Genomic DNA, 24,023 nt, shown 5'->3' on the forward strand with positions numbered 1-24,023 from the left:
GGACAGACCTCAGAACAAGACTGTGCTGTCTCATATCATAGATTTTTGATTCTCTTTTCTGTGATGCGATGGCTGTTTAAGATAATTTTGTGATACAAAGGTATGATTGTGTGTTTAGGGAAAGCGGACGAACTTGCGCAAGGCTGGCTCTGAACGCATCAGTCACAACATGAGAGTGAAGTTCAACCCACTGGCTCTGCTGTTGGATTCTTCTCTGGAGGGAGAGTTTGACCTGGTCCAGAGAATCATCTACGAAGTAAGACTATTTTTATCCACCAGAAACATTTGCTATGTATTGTGCTTTCTGTGGCTTCCTCTTCTGCTGTTTTAGTTAGCCACCTTTGTATTATAGAAGTTCAGACTTGAAAATTTATTTTAAGTAATGACTAAATTTCACTGTACTAAACTGAAGGTCCCTTCACTCCATGTTATTTCTCAATCGCAGGTGGAGGATCCCAGTCAGCCCAATGATGAAGGCATCACTGCTCTACACAACGCTGTCTGTGCTGGACATACAGAGATTGTCAAGTTTCTGGTTCAGTTTGGTGTCAATGTTAATGCTGCGGACAGTGACGGCTGGTAAGTTCAAGTGGACACAGCTGATAAACTTTAGAGAAGTCTGAACATAATTCTGCAACAACAGAAACCTGAACTTAGTGCTGTGGCTTTAACTATAATCACCAAAATCCAGTCATTAAATTCAGTGTTTTAAAAGTCTAACTCTATAGTGGTTAGAGTTTCTCATTCTCCCTTTTCTTTTTCCTTTGTTCTTACCTCCTCTTCCCTTTTTTCTCTCACCCACCCACTAATACAGGACGCCTCTTCACTGTGCTGCGTCCTGCAACAATGTGCAAGTGTGCAAGTTCCTGGTGGAGTCAGGTGCAGCAGTGTTTGCTATGACTTACAGCGACATGCAAACGGCAGCTGATAAATGTGAAGAGATGGAGGAGGGATACACTCAGTGCTCTCAGTTCCTTTACGGTCAGTGAAAACGTATTATTTTTTAATTCATTGTTTTTTCTTGTTCTATATTATACATGCTTTGTTCCTTTTACTGTTTTCATTTTATTGTGTCCCGTGTCTCCTTTTTTTCCTATAAAAAACTCACTACGCTAGAACAACTTTTCTATTGCTCATTATTTTTTAATGTATTTTATATCTGTCTCCCCTCAGGTGTGCAAGAGAAGATGGGCATCATGAACAGGGGCGTGGTCTACGGTCTGTGGGACTACACTGGTGAAAACCCTGATGAACTGCATTTCCACGAGGGAGACTGCATGACCATTGTCCGCAGAGAAGACGAAGACGAGATCGAATGGTGGTGGGCACGCATGGGCGACACTGAGGGTTACATTCCACGCAACCTCCTTGGGGTGAGTCACTGAAACTGAAGTCAGGGTTTCTGCAGATCCCTAAAAAACTCCAAAAGGCATTTAATTCAATAAACTAAATATAAAAACTCAACTAGTATTAAAATGTCTCAAATCAGTGATAGTATGAGTTTTCTGTCATGACTTCTGATGGATGAAGACACCTCTTGAAGCTTCAATCAGCACACCTTTAATATGAGTAAAAGTATATGTATACAGTTATAATTACAGTACAACAAACAAGTACGACATAAATGAAGATGAGTACAAAGATGAACTAAAACAAAGACTACAAATGAGGACAAGTACAACAAAAACGAGCGCTCGGGTCAGCCCAGACAGACAAGACTAAACGCGGTCTGACACAGAACATAGAAGGCTGGCTGACACCGATCACACAGAAAGGCAGTAGTATTTATACAATGCTGTGATGTAGATGGTAGGTATCAGTTACTAACATGTCAGGTACTAGACTTCTTTTGAGGAATGAGGCATGTATTTGTGTTGCTAAATTTACTGGCACTGGTCCAGCTCAGGTATCCATGGTCAAGCATAACTTACAAGCACTAAGACTTTGCCATATATAGATAGGTATTTCCTTGAGGTAGACATAGAGTTTTGAACTGACTATGGAGGATGCATAACCATAAAAATACATACTAACAATCAGTCTTTCCGAATTCTCAAAAATTCTACGATATGAGAAGTTGAAACATTTTTCTCAATCATTTTTTTCTGACATTAATTTGTAAAATCTAAAAATAACTGGTAAGATCTCTTTTAATATTAATTTAGAAACTATGTACAGAATGCCTTTTGCATTAACATCATGCAGTTTGTGCAACTAACAATATTTTTTGCACATTCAACAAAAATTGGCAAATAAACCAAGATTTTGGAGCATGGCTAAAATCAGAAGAAGGCAATTCATACAAGGCTTGTATTTAAGGCAAAAAGGTTTTTTTAAAACTGTGCATGGGGATCAAGGCAGTGGAGTCCCACATGCAGAATGAGAAACACAAATTTGCCAACAAACATCAGGTATTTGATGATGTTGGTGTCGGTTCATGTGTTTTGTTTTTCCTCCTTTTTGGTTATTGTATAATGGGTCTTAAATTTCATATGACAGCTGGAGACTTTCATCTGTACCGTGTTCATTTCGACTGTATTTATGCACTTACAGATTCGGACAAAATGGAGCAGTAGGGATCATGGGGGCAGTGTAACATAGTTGAAGCAAAATACAACAGTAGTACACGAAGAAGACATTTAAAAAGTGGTGGACTGAATTTCTAATATATTGAAAAGAGGCATCACACACCGTCTACAACACTGCTTCAATTAAAGCTTTAATATTACGACCTCCTCCACCGTTGCCTTGTTTGTTATTGTCTGACACTTTTGACCGTTCTGAATTGGCGGTATCTATGCCAACAAAAAGGACGCATGCTAAGTATGAGGACAGTTACGTTTACAACACTTGAAACAGATGTATGATGAAGGAACCCTGAAGTAAAGTGTGAATTTAATGTGGAAGCATTTCACGTACAAATGTGCTTTGTTGATATGTCTTTTTGTCGTCTTTTACAGCTTTACCCCAGAATAAAGCCAAGGCAGAGAACCCTGGCTTAAATCATTAAGATCTCTGCACATTCCAGTCTGCAGGAACTCTCCAGAACACACACACACACACATACCCATGTACACACACAGGCTTTAACAGTATGGAGGAGCGAAGGACACTTCTGAAATGAAGAGACATGGACAGACCAAACAATATGAAGGATCAACTATGAACTCTTACTCGCACTTTTTTTTTTCCTGTATCGACAACAGAGGGATTCTCCCTCGCTTATTTTTTCAGGCCGCACTGTGTACTGTGTACTTACTATTGGCATTGTTTTCCTTTATTCCACTGTTTTTGTAATTAGTGTCTGAGACTATTTCTTAACTGACCGAAGCTCAAATGTTGGGATGTAAATGGAACAAGCAGTATTTTTATTGCTAGACAGTCATTTTTACACTTTTGAATAGTCTTTTAAAACTTGTTTTGCAGGCTACTGGTTATTTTCTAACACACTTGGGGCTCTATGTTGCATGAGGTGAATGAGTGGATGATGATGATGCTTTTAAAATGCTCTGTTACCATGACAATCTTTGGGGGGCTTGTTTCTCGTCATCTGTGTTGAGTGACTGTGCCTCTGTATAACTGCACTGGAGGTGTAAAGCTTCAGTTGTGACCTACACCGTTCTGCATAAACAATTGAGATGACTGGTGGAAAAAGCTTTTGATCTCTTGCTGTTCATTCTGTGGTCGATGATACCCGTAAAGCCAGTCTGCTTCCCTGCAATGGTACGTGGTTGAGATGCCACAGATACTCTGTCTATGTGTATTTCTGCCACAGAAACTAGTGAAAAGTTACTGTAGCAATGATTTTGTTATGAAAATGGACTTTCAGACTGTTAAGAGGCACTTTGACCTGGAATAAGATGTCATGAAAGTATGAATTTAATATTTTATTAAGGTCATTTCTTGACAATACAGTAATGTGAGAAGGCAGGTGTAACACCTTTAATCTTTGTAATAATCATTAGGCAATGATGACACTATATTGTTAAGTAAACTTCTCAAGTCAAATCAAAAAAAAAGATAGAACTTATACAATATGAGTTCCCAAAACTTATCACATATCTCTGTCATTGCAGATGTATTTATTTTTGTTACTTTTTTCTTTAGCCCTTTTGTCAGAACTATAACCACATATGTACTGTAGTATTTCAAACATTTACAATAAAAATACTTTGTACTAAGCTTATATAGTCTACTTGTTTGACCACACTTTTTTTTCTCATTGTGATAAACATTAACAGGAATGTGGGGGTCAGGATGCATATTGTTTTTATACACAATCTTTGCTACCCTCTGCTGGTCAGAAGGTGATACTATTATGTATCTTGGCATGATTCCAAAATATAGAAGAGTTTGAGGTGTGGGAGCAGGTTATAAAATACAAGAGTCCTGTTCTATATTTGATGCAGTACATAAAACTCGATTTGGACCGTTTATTGTTATTACTAGCAAGCAGCACACAATGCCGTGCAATGTATGGAATCCACAACATATACTGTATGTCTTCATGATAACTAACCATATCACCAGGTACCCCTGTTGCCATGGTAACCAGCAACAGTGACACTCCTTCCTCCATCAGCTTCAGTGAAGTTCCTCTGTTGTGTCCCTTTGTGAGTTTTGTGGGGTTAATGCAGCTGAATGTTGAAGACACAACCCCAGTGCTGCAGAAATCCCCTGCTGAATTGCAATAAGGAATTGAGATAAAAGGCTGTATTCAACATCAACACTGCCCACTGAACATGACTAACTGCATTTATAATTGATACATACATTCATAATGGATTAAAAGTTCTGTATAAATGCGACAAGAAGTGAAATGACAGATAGCTGCTGTTTTCCCCCTTCACAACCATTGATGTCTGCAGAACACAAGCCCTTTGTGTTTTTCTGAGCAGTGTAAGGACCTGCAGGGTGCATGCACACAAATAAATATCTGATCTATGTTGTTACTGTTGCCTTATGCAATATAATAACTAAAACCCCGTGCATATCGCCTGTGGGCATGTTATTTCATTGGGTTTGTTTCTCTCTGGGGTAGGAAAAGGGGAGAGCAATGGAGCCAGCTTCCCTCACAGGCACCCTCATTAAGTGTTGAGCTCCTGTGTACATAACATCAACATTTACTGGGATATGAGATCTGCTGCACCATGAATCTCACCTAATCTACAGATGCAAAATATCAAGTTTTACCCAAGGGTCTGGAGGAGAGGAACAGGGAGGCGAGGAAACAGATTAGGAGCCGCAGGTGGAATTATGTTTGCATGCCAGAGTGTGAGTAATATGGTTTTTCCACACGTGTTTTAGTAAAGAACAAAACTGAACCAAAAGCTACACTGACATCTTTAGTTCATGTTTCAAACATCCGCTGTCTTCTGTAAACCTGCACTCAACTGATATTGACCTATTCCATAAATGGATTACAAGGCTTCCTTCTCTACCTCTATATGCTTTTATGTATTGTTTTCTTCTCTCTGTTAAGCAAGTTTATGCTGCATTTTATGCTAAATGTTTGTGCTAAATCTGCTGAGCTTTATAGCATTCAGCATAGTGAATACTGAACTTGCATTCACTCGAAGGCCTAAAACACATTCCAAATAAAGCATGTCTACTTAATGTATAGGCAGCTATTTGCAAAAAATTCCCATATCAATTCCTCTGTGTCCAAAAACAACCAACCAACCAACCAAACAAACAAACTATCTATTACACTTAGTAGCTACAATAATAATAATAACAATAATAATAATAATAATAATAATAATAATAATAATAATAATAATAATAATAATGATAACATGTTCAATATAAACTCTAATCTCATCTGATCATCAGTTAATTAACAGTAACTGGTTGAATTTACAAAGGAGCATTAGATGCAGCAGAATATTGGAGAATCACATGTCAGGCCCACTGGATTTAGTCATCTCTCCCTTTTTTCAGGAGAGATCAAAACAACACTGCTGTCAATAGATCTTTTTCATAGCAGACATTTGGGTATGTCATAGGAGGAAAAACAGGTGTATTTAATAAAAACTAATGATTTCTGCATTCCACTTAGGGGAGGCCCTGGTATTGTGCATGCTTGCTCACTTAAATAGCTTACCGAGACACTTTAATGGAACTGAGCCATCATTAATATGATGAATTTCACCTTGCTTTTTTGCTAGTCCAAATGTCTGCTGTGAAAAAGGTCCAAAAGAGAGACTTACAGATAGTACCCATTGGAGAAATGCAAAATCCATAGTTTACAACCCTGAGCCTCCGCATAACTCAAAAATGAAAGAATGAATGAGTGGATGGATGGATGGATGGATGGATGGATGGATGAATGAATGAATGAATGAATGTATGGATGGATGAATGGATGAGTGAATGAATGAACGGCTGAATGTATTACGACGGAAAACTGAGGCCATGTTGAAGAAATAAATGTTAGATTTTGAGACTAAAGTCATATTATTACGAGAATAAAGTCGTAATTTCGAGAATAACGTCGTAATATAAGAAAAAAGTTGTTATGTTTTGAGGAAAATAAAAGTAGTATTGTTATAATATTTTTTCTTTTTTCTCTCGACTTTTTTCCCGTAATATTACGACTTAATTCTAATAAAACTACGACGTTTTTCCTCGTAAAAATACTTTTTTCTCGTATAATTACGACTTTATTGTCACAATATTACGAGTTTATTCTCACAAAAAATATTATGACATTATTCTCGAAGTCTAAAGAAGTCCTCAATGTGGCCCCAAAATCCCGTCGTTATAAACAAATAAAGTATATGACTTTTTATAATCAACACACCTGGCCGGGTGCAGTTCGCCCTATTTGCGCTAGGTGTCAGTGTGACGCCATCCTGCAGTCTTAAACAGGCAGGTTGCATCCGTGCACCTTTTTCACTTTGCCTCGTAACTGTAACTGTTCTCGCGCTGGCTGGCCTGAGCTCGTGGTACACCCTGAAAAAAGTGGAATAATGACATAGGAACCGTCAAATTATCAAATAACAACGAGCTGGTTAAGTAAAAGCCTGAATTGGAGGTTAGTGGAGAGCAAAAAAACGGCAGAAGTGAGCGTGGTGGGAGGGCGGGCCACCTGTGACGGCACATGAGAGGAGAGGAGCCTCGAGTCAGTCCGGCCGTAAGTGCTGTGTGTGGTTCAGTGGGTGTTTGTGTGTTCAAGAGTGTGTTTCGGCGTTTAAAGTCCACTTGGATTATCTTGAGCTCAAGGAAACGTATATATCGGTCTCTTCGAGGGTTTTGTGCGTGACTCAGGTAAGACACGCTGGACCTTAACACGACCGCTGATTAGATACAGAAAAATACCGTCGCTCAGTCGTGAGTTTATTTTGTTGCTCTGTTTTGGTACCTTTTATAGTAACCTACTTCTGCTGTGGTATAAGTGGATGTCGACAGGGTGCATTTTTTTTAAAATCTCCTAAAATCTTTATGCCAGTTATGCAATGGTCCAATGCACACTACTTGGGATATTTGTACAATATCATCTTAAAATGTGGAATAATGGGTCTCATTATGGGATAATTTGCCAACCTGTAAACTGAGCCTATTCAGACAGGTGCAAGATCTAACTGAGGTAGAGACTGGCATAATGAATGTGTGTAAAATTGGCTAATTGCTGTACAATATAATGTGCCTCCCTGCTTCACTTTACTGCATTACCTCGTTTCAACTCATCAGTTGCTGCATTTGCTGGACTGACTTTCAATCAGTGAGATATCAACGGTGATGTGGGCGAACTGGGCAGCATGCAAAGTAAAAGCTGCAGCCTGTGATTCACATGGAAAACATGTTGCAAGAGCAGCTCTGGTGAGAGTAGATCAGCGGTAAACACACACTGATGACGCTGAAGGTGCTTAAAGAGCACAATTGATCTGTTGAAGATGGGTGTCCATGCTGATAGTCTTTGTAACTGTGATCTAATCATTAGTATAAAGAAACCCAGTGAACCCCATTTATTGACCTGCTTTAGTGTTTAAAAATTCAAGACCTAAGTGGAAGGAAATGCTTGTAAGATATGCAAAAATGTGTTCATTAACACAAAGTATGTAATTGTTATACAGATAGTGTCCTTGATGGTCTTTTCCTGTTGCTTTTTAATCTATTTCTATTCTTCAAAGCAGTTTCAACTGTTATTCAAATGTTTGGATTTTATAATCACTTTTGTAATGACTTCACCAATGCTTTTAGTGTTGACTATCTCATTCTGCTGCAGCTGCTCATTGGCATTTAGCACAGTCCAAATGGGGCAACGATGATAAATCCTAATCCTAAAAACAGGAAGTTCAGAGTGAAGTCACAATAGTCTATCAGTGATTTCTATAAGAATGTATCCTCCTGGCCATGTACCAAATAGATATTTGCACTTTAGTTATAAAATCTATTTCTCTATAGTGTAAGTTTACTATTGTTTTTTTAATCTATTTTGCACATGCAACATAAGATAAATGGCATATAGGTCAACGGTATGAGATGCTTATGGTGCAATAACCATCTCAGAAAATATCACATTTGGAAAATGTTCAACCATTCACAAAACAGTTGATGAACAGCCTGAGATGTCTTAAGAAAAATAAGCGCAGTATCAACAAAATGTCTCAGTTTTACACATTTAGTCTTATTAGTCTTATGGGTTGCCCACTAGCTCACCTGGTAGAGTGGGCGGCCCATGAACAAAGCCTGTGTCCTTGCCATAGCGTCCGCACGTTTTGACTCCAACCTCAACTCGTTGCTGCATGTAACGCCCCATTCATGCTAAATCTATCCTGATGATTAAAGGCCAAAAAGCCCAGAAACAGTCTTAAAAAAAGATATTAGATTGATACAGATGATTTAGTATTGAGGCTTTTGATTTACAATATTTTCATTTTCTTTAAATATGACCACAATACATATTTTTGTTTTTTTTAGAGAACTGTATTCTTTAGGGTGAAAAATCCTCTGAAGCAGCAGAACTGGGCTACTCACGGTCTTAGTTGCTCCTAACACCTGGCACCTCTTAGTCTTCACTCAAGTGCATTAAGATTAGGCGTGCAAAGTCATTCATACCCCTTTCCACCACATTAGCTCTGGATTCTAGTTTCTGAAAACCATGGCCGCATTTCGAGAAGTTTTGAGTGTAACCATTGTGATGAAGGATGTGTAATCAATGAAAGGAATTGCACAATGCAAAATGGAAGTAGGCAATAGTAGTAAAGTGGAGGATTTCACTGTTTACCTGCCAACTTTTGTTCTGTTATTACAGATATTGGCTTTTATCCCCAAAACAAGCTTGAACCAACTATTAATGAAACCACTGCACAGTCTTTTTTTCTGGCAATTTCTCACTTGACTTTTCCATTGTGGCCTGTTTTTTTTCCAACCTGTAGAATATGGCACATTGTCACAGATCGCACTTCAAGTCAAGAAAAACCTGCAATTTTTTGGTTCAAGCTAAAAACCAACTTTTCTGGTTTGGAGGCAGTTTATTTATGGTTGAAATGCACTGAACATTTCAAAATTAGGAACCAGAATGGAACTGGTTTGATTCTGATTAAAAAGGGGCAGTAGTGGGCCGGATTGGCCCCTTTGACAGTTGGGCTCTGGTCCATGGGCTGTATGTTTGACAACTTCTTATTTAAACTAGAGGAAAGGATTTAGACTTTATTTTAGACTTTAGACTCTAAATCAGTGTTTCATTTCCTTTAACCCCGCGGAGAACCGGCTGCAGAGTGAAAAGATGCAAACAAAGGACACAAATAAGCTGTGAGGTTGTGTCATGCAACATTTCAGTAATACACTGACCAAACACAATTTTGCCTCTTTGTTACATCGTCAGAGTAACTCCAGTGTCGGGTTAAGGAGCCCAGTGTTACATTCACAGAGCGACTGTAAAAAGTATAAAGCTACAGTACTGGGAACAAGTAGAGTTCAGTTCAGCTGGGTTTCTTTTGTCTGTCTGTGAAACAAGAGTGTTTTTAAGCAGTCTGTCTCTCAGTTGAAGCACAGCTCAATGGCTTTGACTGTAATCTTCTCTACTATTCGTCACAAACACACATACACACACAGATCCAACTCCAAAAAACAGAGACTTTTGAGTCCTTTGGGACAGTCGTTGTCTGTTGATGGAGCTGTCACCACAGCGCTCCAGTCTCTTCCATTCAGGCAGGTTTATAGACACTTTATAATTGCCTGATAAAATCCATCTCTGTGAATGGATGTCGTGGGACAGAGAGCTGGCAGCGAGATCAGGAGGAAGACAGATTAGGAAGGTTAGGTCACGAGCGGTAGAGTCACTGTGATTTCCTCTGGGTCAGCCCTCATTTTATTTTCAGAATGTCTCTTTCTACATTTTCCAAAAGTTTTTGACTGGTGCTCTCAGTGGCCAATTAACTATTGAAAGCCTCTGCATTTAGGGGGTCGGTCCGCTGTACTCAGAGCAAGTCGGGGAGTAATGGGTTTTAGATGACAGAGAATCGGGAATGTCACAATTACTGGCTCTTTGCTCTGCGCTGCTGGACTTTCAGACAGTATTTTACCTCCTTGCTTGCTGCTTTCTTCCTTATTTTCTTTTTCTTTCCGTCATATTCCTGCAAAACATTTCCATCTGAATAGACTCCTCTTCCTCTCAGGATTATAAGACCACATCAGGACCCTCGTGGTTGACTGACAGACTGATTGACTGACAAGATTTAGACCCTGACAGCCCATTTGAGTGATTTGGTGTGCATGAGTCCGATAAATGACGTATAAAGAGCCCCTCAGTTGCACCTCCTCTGCCACCTTTTAAGGGGAGCTTGGCTGGGAGGGCGATTGACACACCTTTACAGTGTTTGACAGGCATCAGGAGAAGCAGCACATCCTGAAAGAGAATGTACGACTGAAATAATTGACGTGTCCCTGAAGTATATTTGCCATACTGGGAACAATATAGAGCTATAAAAGCATTTTAAAATAGCTACACTTCGGGAAAAAGCATGTTTTTTGAGATTATCTTGAGGTTTAAGGGCTCAGGGAGTTGTACATTTTTCTTCATGCCTGGAGGATCAAATAACATTTGCAAAGCATTCAGATTGATTTTTAACCTTCTGGCCATCAGTTTAGTATCACTCCAGTACAGTAGAGACATGCCTTTGCAGGGATCTGAAATCCATCAGTGTGAAGATTTAGTTGACTTCACTTTTATCTCAAACTTCTCAAAAAATAATGAATTGGCCATCAGGGACGTTTTTTCAAACTCTTCATCGCCAGCATCCAAGACAGCATCAAGTCAGCTGCTGAAAAGTCATTTTTAAAGCAAGAAACTAACAAATAATTATTATTTAAATTTGGGATTAATACAAAACAATACAAAATAGTGAAAGATACCCACCAAAATTTGTCTGAGCCCAAGGTGATGCGTTAAAATTTTTGATCAACTAAAAGTCTGCAACCCAAAGGTATTTTAAGTACCAGTGAAATAAACCGTTAGAAAACAGCAAAAATCCTCATATTATAAAAGATGGAACAAGCAAATATTTGATGATTAATGTTCTGTCAGTTGACCAATAAATTAATCATTTCGGCACTGAACAATCACTGCATTCTTTCCAGGACATTTCTATTAAAGGGATGGTTTGGATTTTTTAAAGTGGAGGTTTATGAGGTACTTATCCAGTGTATAACATACATTAGATGGCAGACAGCGTGACCCCAGTTTGGAAAAACAGGCAGGAGTACTGCTATGTAAGCTCCTAAAAGACCTAAAAAGAGCCACACCTAAAAAACCATCTGTATCAATTTAATTATATGCTACATCCAGAATATATTCACTGTTTTACTTTGCTGGTAGACAGCAATTTCTGATAGGGAACTGAAGCTGTGGCATCCATTTATGCTCTCTCCAAAGCCGCCAAACTTCATGTAGAAAAACAGTAATTTTACCTCGCAGAACACAAGAGCTACTGCCCTTCTCGCCTCAATTGGTTAGTTTGTGTCATTGTGTGGTCATCTACTTTAGGTAAAACACTGACTATGAATAAGCACCTCATACAACCCTATTTCCAAAATATCCAAACCATCCCTAACTTATATTGTCCTTTTTGTCATTTTTGTTTGTATTATCTGACAGAATAACTTGTGACTCCAACAGTTTTTGGCCACTGGCCCAGCACAGATTCTTTAACAAAGCAGTCATGACTCGCAAAGTGCATCACTGCAATATTATTGAAAAATAAAGAGGAATAAATGTTCAGTGGGATGTACAGTATTACCTATCTCACCTGGATTTGACCTAAATCTACTGGTTCATGTCTCTCTACTGAGTTCATATCACGAGAAATCCACTAACACTGGTAACTGCAAGACGATAGAAAACCAATCTGCAGACATATATATATATATATGTTTCTAAATGAGCTTTAAAACATGCAAACCCCCAGTGTGATTCTTTTTTTAAATTGTAAAAAAACAGTTTGAAGAATAACCCTTTAACACCACCCCCTGGAGCCACCATAATTCTCGTTTGTTTCTGCTTCTGAGTGATATTCTATGTATTTTTACAGCAACATGTTCTTTTTTTCCCTTTTTGAATACATATTACTCGTTTAGGACTATAATCATGTACCCCTTTATAGTACTAACTCACCATAAAAGTCTTACATATCGCTAGTGTCCTGTGGGCGGGACAGTGGGTAGAAAATGTTATAACATCACAGTGTTTACAGTACATGCAGCACATCTATGAGCCTGTGATTCCCTGTGTTACTGTTACTACCTGCTGTTAAAATAACAGTATCTCCCCTCCACACCTGCATGCTGCTGTGTTTGTCCGTTACATTATGCAGCACTCAAGCCAGCCGTTGTCATGGTGTCAGCCCTGAGGGACTGCTGGGACTTTCTGTAAGAGTGCAGTCACAGACACTTTTGCTAATGGCTTCACTTTTATGCTCTTTTTTTCTTGTTGCATACATGTGTGTAAATAGATTGGTGTTAGCGTGTGTGCATGTGTGTGTGCTCGTGATAGAGGGAACAAGCAGCCTCCCTGGACATTGAGCTCTTTAGTGTGCTGGATGCATGCTTTGTGAAAGGAAAGCGCTAAAGAGGGACTGTTTGCATTTGGAACTGGGAAAGCATTTAAAGACAGAGGTGGAGTATTAACAGAGAGAGAAAGAGAGAGAGAGTTTGAAAGAGTGACAGAGAAATAAAGAAAGACAGAAAGGAAGAAAGAGAGAGAGAGAGAGAGAGATGTCTCCCTTCCTCTTAATAAAACTGGAGAGGGTTGGTGATGCTCGATTGTGTGGAGTGTAAACTGGGTGTTGGTGTGCGCACTGGTGCATGTGATAATGACACCATCTCCTCCCTCCCCTCCCCTCATCATCTCTCTCTTCACTCCCCAAAAAGAGAGTCTTGTCCTGCCAGAAACAACATTTGCATTCACATCACAACACACACATTTTAAAGATTTTCATATTCCACAATCTTCCCCCCTCGTGGATTTGGCTCCACACAGGTACGTCCGCTGTTTGACCTGCTTTCACACCTTATCGATCTGGATTGCTACACATCTCTGTTTAAATCCTCAAGTGTTTGTTCGTGATATTGGTACGTAGCTCTGTTTGACCGCCACTGTTTGGTTAATGATATTTGCAGCCATGCGTTTAGTCCTGGGCAGCTGCTGTTTGCACACACTGTAAGACTTTGCAACATGTGTCACTGATCTACAAAAGACCCCGATATTTTATTGAGCGATTGCACTTTGTGTTTCTTTCATATCTCTGTCGTCATCCTTGTGAAATCTTCCACATCAGCTTATTTAATGTGTTTGAACTGTGCTGCTAAACTTCACCAGCTTTGTTTCTTTTTCAACTTCTCAGAGTTTTTCAGGCGACACTTTCATTGTGCTCACATGCGCAGCTTTTTTTCCCCCAGTGTATACATGACTACTAACAGAGTCGGTTTTGTGTGTATTTTTATTTTACAGGTTTCTCAAAAGAGGCTGCCTGCTTGCCTGCCAGTGAGTGTGTGTGTGTGTGTGTGTGTGTGTGAGAGAGTCGTGGGGTGAGTATGTTTGTGTGAGCACCTGTGCATGTGCATACACCCTGGTCGGAGAGTGTGTCCCTTGAGACGCTCAGTGGAGATGCAAGGAGCTCTATCCTCTGCAGCGCGGCTCCTGCTGCTGAGCTGCTGTGTGTGTGCGGCAGCTGGCTACCCGTTCAGAACGCCCCTGGATCTGGATGTGACACCACGCATCACCGTGTTGAGCAGCGGTAAGCATGCACACAAGCACACAGGAGGGAGTGGTGCAAATCTGCATATTTTTGTGCAGTTTTTTGTACATCACATACCTGTCATATGGTTAAAAATCTTTATCATTTAACCTTAAAACATTGTTTTTTTTGGATTAATCCCTTAAGATGACTCATAACTGAATCAATAATGCAGTTCTTTATGTTCAGATCAGGAGTAGGATGTTGCATATAATGGAGAATATCTCAGTTTGGAGAGAAACTGTATATGTTTAGTCTCTGTTTGTAGTATTGCAGGCATTGTTGCTTTTTCCTTTATCTTATTTTACTCTCTCCTGACACAGCTGCCTCTTTTCAATCTCATTTCTGTGCTCACCAACTTGCGCATGCACCGGCTTGCCTCCGGTACTTCTTACACCTGCTTCTTCTGTAATTTTTTTTTCTCACCAACGTGTGATTATTATCATTTAGCCTGTGTGAGTGATGGCATGTTGCCTGAGGTGTAACAGAGACAGAGGCAAGATGAGTGAAGTGCTTACACTTGGATCCCTGCGGAGCATCCAGGGAGACTGACACCACCATAGGTAGTTCAGAAGCAGCGTAACCATGACAACTGTTGTAGTATGGCGCAAGACGGCCGTATACAGTATTTTTCGTCTTGTGCATGTGTGGGCATGTGTGTGTGTATCTCCTTTAAACCAGTGCCATTATCTGATCCTGGACTTTATTTGTTGATACGCAGACGTGTGAAAGACATTTTCTCACATCTCCATTTTGACTTGCAGCCAAATTCGCTTTACTTGTAGAACAATATTCCTCCCCTCCCCTTCTCTCTTTTTAAACAGTTGTCTTTCTCAGACTACTTCACCTACTTACACTCATTATCCATCTTTTTTCCCTGCTCTTGCCATGAACCTCTCTTGATACCTTTATCTCAGTTTCTGTAAATCATCGGTTAGCGCTCAAGCCTGCCCACAGGTCCTCCTACACGACTCATCTCCTTGTCTGCTGCCCCGTCACTCTCTCATCCACCCCCCCTCCTCTACTATTCAGCTCTCTGCCTTTGCACATTAGCTCTGCCTCTCCTGCTCAATTCCTTCTTCATTAGTCTGTACTATTCATGGTCCGCCTGCCCTCTTTTAACTCCTTTACCTCGTCTTTACCTCTAGTCTTTGTTTCTTTTGTTTCCCTCCTCTTGATGAGAAGAAGTCGATATGCAAACTTACCTCTAATCCATTTAATCTCTGTGTTTCTTAGCAACCTTAAGGCAAAGCCTCCAAACCTGTGTGGCTAAATCACATATGCATGCACACAAGCTTAGTCAAACACACACACGTCTTCTCTCCTCACTGCAACGTCACCATAAAAAAAATAATTGAGGAGGGGTGTTGTTACAAGTTATTAATTTGACAAATTCCAGCGCTCAGTTTTGAGGAGCCAAGAGGCTAAAAACTGGCAAAACAGAGAGATAGCAAGATGTTAAAAAGAATGAAAAGTGGTGTTACATCTAAATTCCTTTTCAGTACACGCACTGATTTCAACTGATGTCAAGTATTTTGGGAATTACAGTCAGTGGATTTAAAGAAGAATTTCACCACTGGAAATATGTTCTCTTCATAAGACTGCTATGCAGTAGAAAGATGCAAATACTTTTGAAGTTGGTGCTTCATGAGGTATAAAACCTCAACATTTCCTCATAGAACAGTTTGTATGATATCCTACAAATTAGCGCCAAACTCATCTGTTTGACACAATGCTGGCCTGCTGCTAACAAACGATCTAACAAACTAACAAATGTATAACAGTTAAACGGTAAGCTGAAATGTGTTGCTAAAAGCAGAAATAAGCAAAACAGTAACAGAATCTTGAGAGAAAGGCGGGTCATTGTCTTGATCCAATATGAAAATGTGAAAGTACAACCTGCAGCTCAAGCAGCGTCTCTCAGGGAGGGGAGTCGGATTTAAGTGCTGGTCTGATGGTGTAAAGTTTACTACAGTTCATTTACAAACACTACCCACATTGTTATGATGCAAAGCTGGTTAAATATCTGCAAAGTATCCCTTTATCTTTGTTTATTCTGTACTGCCTGCCGGCCTGTCAGAGTACTCTGGACCGTAAACAGACCTGACAATCGAGTGTGAATTTGTATGTAAGGCTGTCACGTCACAGTCCGTCGCCTAGAGGTTCAGCGAGTGTGCATTTGTGTGTGTGTGTCCCTGAACACTGTGTGCTGTGCAGATCAGCTGAGGTCCCTCCAAGTGTTTGCTCAGTAAATAAAATCATCCGGGCTCTCCCTCCCTCATTTTCTTTCCCAATAGATGAATCAAACGTGCCTTCTCTTGTGCAGTCTTGTAAGCCGAGGCTAAAATGTTCTGTCAGATGGAGCTAATAACTGTTCCTCTGCTGTGTCACGCTCTCAGCGAGGTAGTCTTCTGTTACCTGGCTCCAGCTGCTGGACATTGTGTGTGCTAATGCTCGGATTACGCTGAGGAAGCTAAGGCGTTGCCTCTTCTGTAAGGCTTTGTCTTCACTCACAATAGGGCACTTGCATCACGTAGGAAAAGCTATTGTACTAAAATCCCTTACAGGTAATACTCTTCTTCCTCCTGCTGAGAATGAGGGAGAAAAAGTAGACACCTGATCAGCTAGGAGCAGTCTGGGATGGGAACCAACGGCTGCTGAAGTGAGCAGAGCGGACTGTGTTTTGCAGCAGCTGATAGGAATCTTAATGACGGCTTACTTGATATCCATGCAGTCTTCAGTGGGGAAGTGTTAGGAACTCTGACACTTTTCTGTTATTTTGGGTATTAACAGCACACACACTGTTAATATTTTCACAGGATGGCATTAGTACTTTTACTCATGTAAAGGATGTGAATACTTCCTCCACCACTGTTGGCCGCACACGGTTATGGAGATGTTGTCATGCCTAGAGGTTCTCTGTGTCTGTGTGTGTTGACAGTGGTGTCGTGTTTACCCAAGCTAAGTGGACACCTGATAGATATGTTTAGAACTTACATAACTCTCCGGCATCTCATGACTTCAGCGAGTGTCTTCATAACATGTCTTGTAAGCGTGTGTGTATGTTTATGTGTGTGTGTGTGTGTGTGTGTGTGTGTGTGTGTGTGTGTGTGTGTGTGTGTGTGTGTGTGTGTGCTGAAGAGCTTGTCTCTTTGCTGAGTGTTTGTATGAGTGAACCTCATTAGTAACTTGTCCTGTCAAAACAGATGCATCCCAATATAGCCTGAAGAGCTTGACGGGGGACATATACACAAAGCAAAGAAAACTCAAACCACAGAAACCCACATTAAGAAGAAGTGGATCTCTGATATCTGATGTTGTGTTTGGCTTCTTTTCATTATCTTCTTGCTCAGCAGAGCTGTGCTGGATAAGCATAATCCCTTGGCTTTATTGTACATGGTGGAGTTGTAATTTCATTTCTGGTCAAGGCTGTATACAGCTATATTTAAAGCTGAGAAAAGCAGAAGATCCTCATGCTTGTGATGCTGGAAGCATCATATTCAAATTACAAATTTAGGGGCTTTTTCTTGATAAATGACAGAAACAATTGATTGTCAAAAGTCTTGGTGATTAAATTTTCTGTCTTATAAACTAATTCATAATTGACTAATCATTTCAGCACCATAAGAAGCAGGGGAACATCATTAGATGAAGAGTCTCAAAGAAAATACCTACACACTGCTTCTCTTTACAGTACATGACATCCCTCTGTCCTTTGGACCCTCGCAGCAGATAAGGAAAAATTCCTCCAAAAAACCCTTTAATATAGAAAAAAATGGTAAAAACCTCAGGAAAAGCAATTCAGGAAGTATTCCCCTTCCAGGATGGATAGATGTGCAATAGATGTTGTTTGTACAGAACAGATCAACATAATAAAACTGCAGTCCATATGAAAAAAAATGGTGCAGAGAGAGATGCACAGCAACAACAATAATAACAACTATAAAAAATAATTATAGAATATTGTATCTTTCTTTTCCCATTTTGTTTGTCATTGTGTATTTTTCTTACTTCTGGCGAAACATAGTGAACTCTGAAGTCTCATAAAGCGATTTTCTGTGCAGCTTCAGTACAATGGAGTTTAATAGAATTATTTTTTCCAGCAGTCTAAAAAAAGAGTCTCCAATTTTGAAGCAAGTCCTCCAGAATCAAAGAGCGAAGCCTTCTTACCACTTTGACGTTCGGCAATCATACAGCGAGAAATCCATCACAGCAGATGAATAGATTTCTATTCCTCCCTTTATTCTCATACTGTCGGGTTTGATTGAAAAAGTGCTCACTCTTAATGTGACCCTACTCTGATGCAAAGAACTTTATGCGCATTTAGGGGCTTTCTAAAGGCTTTCAGGGAGATGTTAGTGTACGAGTGGATTTCTTTCATACTTTTTTGTCCAAATTATCACATAAATATCCAGATGAAAATATAATCAGTTCATTTATGTTTACATATAACAGTAATTAGTCTAGCAGTTCTACAGAGGAAAAATAAGTAAATTCATCAAGAAAATATGAGCGTGAAAAGAGGATTCTTTCTCTGAAAAATGTATTTGTTAGTTGTTTCCACAGAGGCAGATGATAATCAATAGCAGTGGACCGTGTTTGTGCAGAGATATACCCAGGTGGTAATGCGGTGAGCCAGAAGAATACGAATCAGGCTGTTTCAGCTACTTGTGCTGTCCAATAATCGTACCAGGGATATACTGCTGATATTATCTGAGGAAGTACAACAACTAAAGAAAAAATGTTTTTTGCTCCCGCTGATTCTCAGTGTGTCATCTCTAAACTTTTACCAATCATATCACTGATGCAGCCTGCCTGGTGTGTGTCTGTCATGTATTTTTTTAAAGAACAGTAGGAGCTGATAAAAAGATGCAGCAGAAGCAGTCATTAACAACCTCTCCTCTCCCGCAGGTCTCCAGGGCTGCAGACGTTTCCAGTCCTCCACAGTTAACTACAGCACCATGTTGCTGGAGGCTGACAGTGAGCGTCTCTATGTCGGGGCCCGGGGGGCCGTATTCGCTCTCAATGCCTCTGACATTTCAGCCAGCTCTGCTCTCACTGTGAGTTTGTTTGTTTCCGTGTTGCTGCATGTTGTGCACCTCAGCTGCCATATCTTTTCCTCTGCCACGGCTTCATTTGCATTCCACATCGAAGGAACTTTTTGCGGCAACAATATCTCATTTTGGGGCAAAACTACTTATTCCCCTTGTGTGTTTGTGTGTGTGCGTAGTCACATTACTTATAACACAAAAACACTTACACTACAGGAGCATCTTGCTGCATAAACTTGCATATTCATGACAAAAAACTGAAATACTGTATCTTCTTACAGTATCTCTAAATAGATACAGTATTCATGTTAATATAATCCACATATTGGAACATGTTGACACAGAAATAGTTTCTGATTGATGCAGTAATTAGCATATTATCTACCTCCACCTAGTGTTGCCAGTTATTATTTAAATAGATACATCTGTTGGCAAAAACAGAATTAATCAGAAGCTACAGCCATAAATAGTATTCGTTTTCTTAAAGGAAAAGTTAACCCAAAATCAAAAACACATGTTTTTTCTTCTTACATGCAGTGCTACTTAGCTGGTTTTGTTATAAGATACTAAGTGTTGGAAATATTGGCCGTAGAAGTGTCTGCCCTCTCTCTCCAATATAATGGAACTGAAAGGCACTTGGCTTGTGGTGCTTAAAGCAACAAAAAATACATTTTTAAAAAATTAACAGCAATGTCTCCTTCTAGATGTCATGACCCGGTTGCTATCACCAAACTTACCTGCCAGCTGTATTGCTGTGCAGAGAGAAGCATGCATCTACTGCTAGCTCGCACAGCATCATTGATCCAGTTAACGTTACAGCTCAGTTTAGGAGGAAGCTGTTAATATTTACATCTTGTGTTGTCACGATCCTCTCATCCATAAGTAGATGCACGTTTCCTTCTGCATGGTGAAAGAGTTCAGTAGAAAGAAAATAGTTCCTACAATGGAATTGTTCACAGCAACATCTGTGGATTATTTTGAGTAACCGGGTCATGATTTCTGAAAAGAGACTTTGCTGTTGAGTTTTTTTGGCGCTTTGAGCACCACAAGCCGAGTACCATCTAGTTCCATTATATCTGAGAGGAGGCAGAGATGGCTGATATCTCCAACACACACACACCTAAACAGCCTAGACTGATTGATAGCAATGTAGGTATGATAAAAAAATATAGATTTGTACTTTTAGGGTGAACTGTTCCTTTAAAGCATATTGTCAGCAATGTTGCTGTGATTGAGTCTAGTTCTGAAACGACTGCACGTCATTAAAGTTGACCGTCCCTTTGAGGACACACAGAAGCTGAAAATCCTCATTCACGTCATGCTGCTGTGTTTGTTAACTGGTGACAACCTGACGTTAAGCTGCTATGCTAATTATGTAAATACAGCGTTGGTGTCTGTCATAAAGAATAATTGCTGGTGTGTGTGCGTAACACTTTCTCGCAACCATTCCTACATCTCCTGCTGTAAATACACCTGTTAGAGCACTCTTCTTTCCAGAAAAAAAAACACGCTGCTGTTGTTGCAGCAAGGTCAAAATTCTTGCTGTATGAATTATTAAAGCAGAAAAGATATTACTCTCTTTTTATCTGCTGTCAGATCTGTGGTATTCTGCTAAAATGCATGCAAGTCAGTGATGTGAAACCATCCAATATGTTGTGTGCTCATACTGTATATGTGGTGTTTTTTAGATTGAGTGGGAAGCCTCCCCCGAGCAAAAACGTCAGTGTCTGCTCAAGGGAAAAGACAATAAGGTAGGCATTTAGTTTTTCCTCCCTCTTTCTTTTCTTTTCAACTCTTTTTTTGTATTCGGTTCTCTCCTATGATATTTATTGGCATAATATCTTTTCCATCCTTCTCTTCCTCTTGCAGACGGAGTGCTTTAATCACATCCGCTTCCTTCAGAGGTTCAACTCAACTCATCTATACATGTGTGGGACTCATGCCTTCAGACCTCTCTGCGCATATATAGTATGTCATTGCAAAACACATTACCGCCCTTTCAGTGCTGTTGAATACATTTAATATAACAGTGCAAGTGCAATCTGTTTGCATGTTGCATTTACTGAATAAATCTGTGTTTCCCTCATGTGGCTTCAAGATTAATGAATGTCTTCATCTGTACTCAAATGTTCTGTTCTGTATAGGATGAGGAGAAGTTTGTTATGTCATCTCAGCCTGAAGAAGGAAGAGACAAATGTCCCTACGGTCCAATGACGGGCTACACTGCCCTAATGATCGGTAAGCCCCTCAACAGTTGTCAGTCGCCTCCAAAGTTTCACTTAAAATCTGAAGAAACTGATTCATTGTTGTTGTTTTTTTCTGCAGACCAGCAGATGTATACAGCTTCACAGTATGAATTTAGAAGCTTTCCAGATATCCGCCGCAACTCTCCACCACCCACGCTGAGGACAGAAGATGCCCCCACACGCTGGCTGAATGGTGAGTTAATCTCCTGGAATGATAAAAGCCCTTTTAGCAGGTTTAGGTGACCAGGTGGTCCAAATGGTCAGAGCTTCTGTCTGTCAACCAGTTTGTACAATGTTTAAGTCTCCAAACTGACAAGATCTAATCTGCTGAAACAGCCACAGCAACTCAAGAAAGTGCTTCTTTATCAGTGCCAGATGATCAATGATATGATTTTTTACTTCTTCTGCTGATTCTTCCACTAATTCTTGAAGCATTTCAGCTTAGTTTTATGTGCATTTACAATTCTGTATTTAGCGCCAACCTCCAGGGCTGAAAAACTGGAGTTCCTCAAATTGGTCACTTGAGGCTGGCTCCAGAAGTGAGTGAGGCAAAGGCCTACTCACAATTTTGTCAGGCAATTTAGATTTAGCCTGTCAATAAAAAGATTTAACTATTTTTTTTTTCCATATAGAGTTTGAGAGTTTTAAAGGGGGTCTGGCTCAATGTGAACAAAAGCCAGAGACTGTGTTGTGTTGAGTTGCTGTGGGCTGTAATTTCATCACTTCTAAGCAAAAGGCAGAACATGATGATATTTCAGAGCATTAAGGGACAGATTGTCTCCTCCTCTGTCGGCTGCCTCGTGTATGCATACCTGTACCGAAGAGCAGGATAAAAGTGAGGAGCACTCACTCTGCAGCGAAATGTGGGAATTTTGGTCTCTATAGCTGATTTCCTTGTTAATGACTGTATAACTGTACAGGGAGTAATTTTTTACATTACTAACCAATTTACATTTTTATTAATGCTTAAAGTTATGCATAATAAAGGATGTGCTGATTTGAGTGACTGGCTATCCTCTAATTGTCAACACCATCTGAGTCAAATCCACCATTTGCTCCACCATCCTCTCATTCAATTATGGTCACTTCTTGCTCCAAAAATCTGTCAAAGTGGCTACTTCCATTTTTTTCAGACAGTCTATGGTTTGGTTTCAGATCAACACTTTGTATAGACTAAAATATCTCAACCGCTACTGCATGTATTGATATGACATTTTGTACAGATGTTCATCGTTCCCAGACAGTGTATCTTCGTGATTTTAATGATCCCTTCACTTTTTCTCAGGATGACTGTAGACTCCTAATATATTCCTCCAGAAACCTGGTTTTGGGTTGAAGTGATGCAAAACCTGATGTTTTGATAACCGAAGCAGCTACATCATCTCCTTTTTTTTGTTTTCACCATCTGTTCATACTGTGGTAGTACTCAGATTACCATTTCTTTCCCTTTGTATAACAAGTAGCCAACTGCTCAGTTAAAGATGCTCGTCTGCATCTATCTCCCTTTTTTTTTTACTGTTTCATGTTTCGGCAAGACACCTCAGGGAGACAGGTAGAATATTATGTTTACTGTTTTGTTCAGGGCAACATCTATATAAGTTTCATGGTATTAAAGGCTCATGTCAGCGGCTTTATTTATTTAACAAGAAGAAAAAAAAACACAGTATGAGTCAGTGCATGGTTTTCTCCCCCACACAGAGGCAGACTTTGTGGGCTCAGCGCTGGTGAGGGAGAGTTTGGGCAGCAGCACCGGTGATGATGACAAGATCTATTATTTCTTCACGGAGAGGAGTCAGGAGCAGACGACAACCTACAGCAACAGCAGGGTGGCACGAGTAGCTCGCGTTTGTAAGGTGAGATTTAAAAAGATGCTGGATATGATTTACAACTTGGAGTGAAGCCTTGCGTCAGACCAGCTTGAGTGATGTCATGGTTGATGAGACTGAGGGTGCTGTAACAGATGAGGGGCTGGATGGAGGATGCATTTGTAACAAGGCCCCAGTGTGATTAGAGGAGCAGACTGTGCAGCTGATGAATGGGCTGCAGAGTCAGTGTGGCTCAGAGTGAGAGGGATGGATGACTGCGAGGGGGAAGACCAGACTGCTTAGCATCGTCTGCTGCATGAAATGTGAATGATTTACATTTTCTGCTGCACAGGAAGGAGTTAAAAACGGTGAGAGCTAACTGTACAGTGTAATAACCTTGTTGGTCTCTCTTGTGGCACCTTAAAATGAAGTTGGCTCACAAGTTCTCTCCTTGAAAGCTTAGCGGCGTATTTGTTTTTTCATCTCAAGAGAAGTGCCTTGCGGCGCCATGTGTGACATTTGCAACTTGCCACAGGCTGAAAACATTTGAAAGTTAAAATCAAAGTGCATGATTATGTCAATTGCTGGATTTCCCCAAAAAATTGTGGCCTTGAGTCGAGTTTTTCCATTGTGAAGCTGTCAAGAGTTATTCAGCATTTAGGTGCGCTGCAGTCTGCTGGG

General features: G+C 40.0%; 2 protein-coding genes across 5 annotated transcripts in view; both read left to right on the forward strand.

Moving 5' to 3' along the window:
- The window catches only part of tp53bp2a (tumor protein p53 binding protein, 2a), a 33,927-nt gene extending 29,741 nt beyond the window's left edge, over positions 1-4,186 (forward strand). For all 3 annotated transcript variants that reach the window (XM_042501814.1, XM_042501815.1, XM_042501816.1), the window contains 5 exons: positions 119-256; positions 446-579; positions 815-981; positions 1,174-1,373; positions 2,961-4,186. In XM_042501814.1, the coding sequence (XP_042357748.1) occupies positions 119-256; positions 446-579; positions 815-981; positions 1,174-1,373; positions 2,961-3,002 (681 nt within the window). In that variant the 3' untranslated portion in view covers positions 3,003-4,186. The remainder of the gene's footprint in view (positions 1-118; positions 257-445; positions 580-814; positions 982-1,173; positions 1,374-2,960) is intronic.
- A 2,737-nt stretch (positions 4,187-6,923) lies between these two features.
- The window catches only part of LOC121954565 (semaphorin-4G-like), a 28,917-nt gene continuing 11,817 nt past the window's right edge, over positions 6,924-24,023 (forward strand). Inside the window, exons 1-8 of one of the 2 annotated variants that reach the window (XM_042502148.1) lie at positions 6,924-7,138; positions 13,955-14,240; positions 19,152-19,300; positions 20,980-21,042; positions 21,161-21,259; positions 21,436-21,529; positions 21,617-21,730; positions 23,236-23,390. In XM_042502148.1, the coding sequence (XP_042358082.1) occupies positions 14,060-14,240; positions 19,152-19,300; positions 20,980-21,042; positions 21,161-21,259; positions 21,436-21,529; positions 21,617-21,730; positions 23,236-23,390 (855 nt within the window). In that variant the 5' untranslated portion in view covers positions 6,924-7,138; positions 13,955-14,059. The other variant, XM_042502147.1, reaches the window with a different exon arrangement.

This window comes from Plectropomus leopardus, chromosome 15 (genome assembly GCF_008729295.1).
Source record: "Plectropomus leopardus isolate mb chromosome 15, YSFRI_Pleo_2.0, whole genome shotgun sequence".
Classification (NCBI taxonomy): Eukaryota; Metazoa; Chordata; class Actinopteri; order Perciformes; family Serranidae; genus Plectropomus; species Plectropomus leopardus.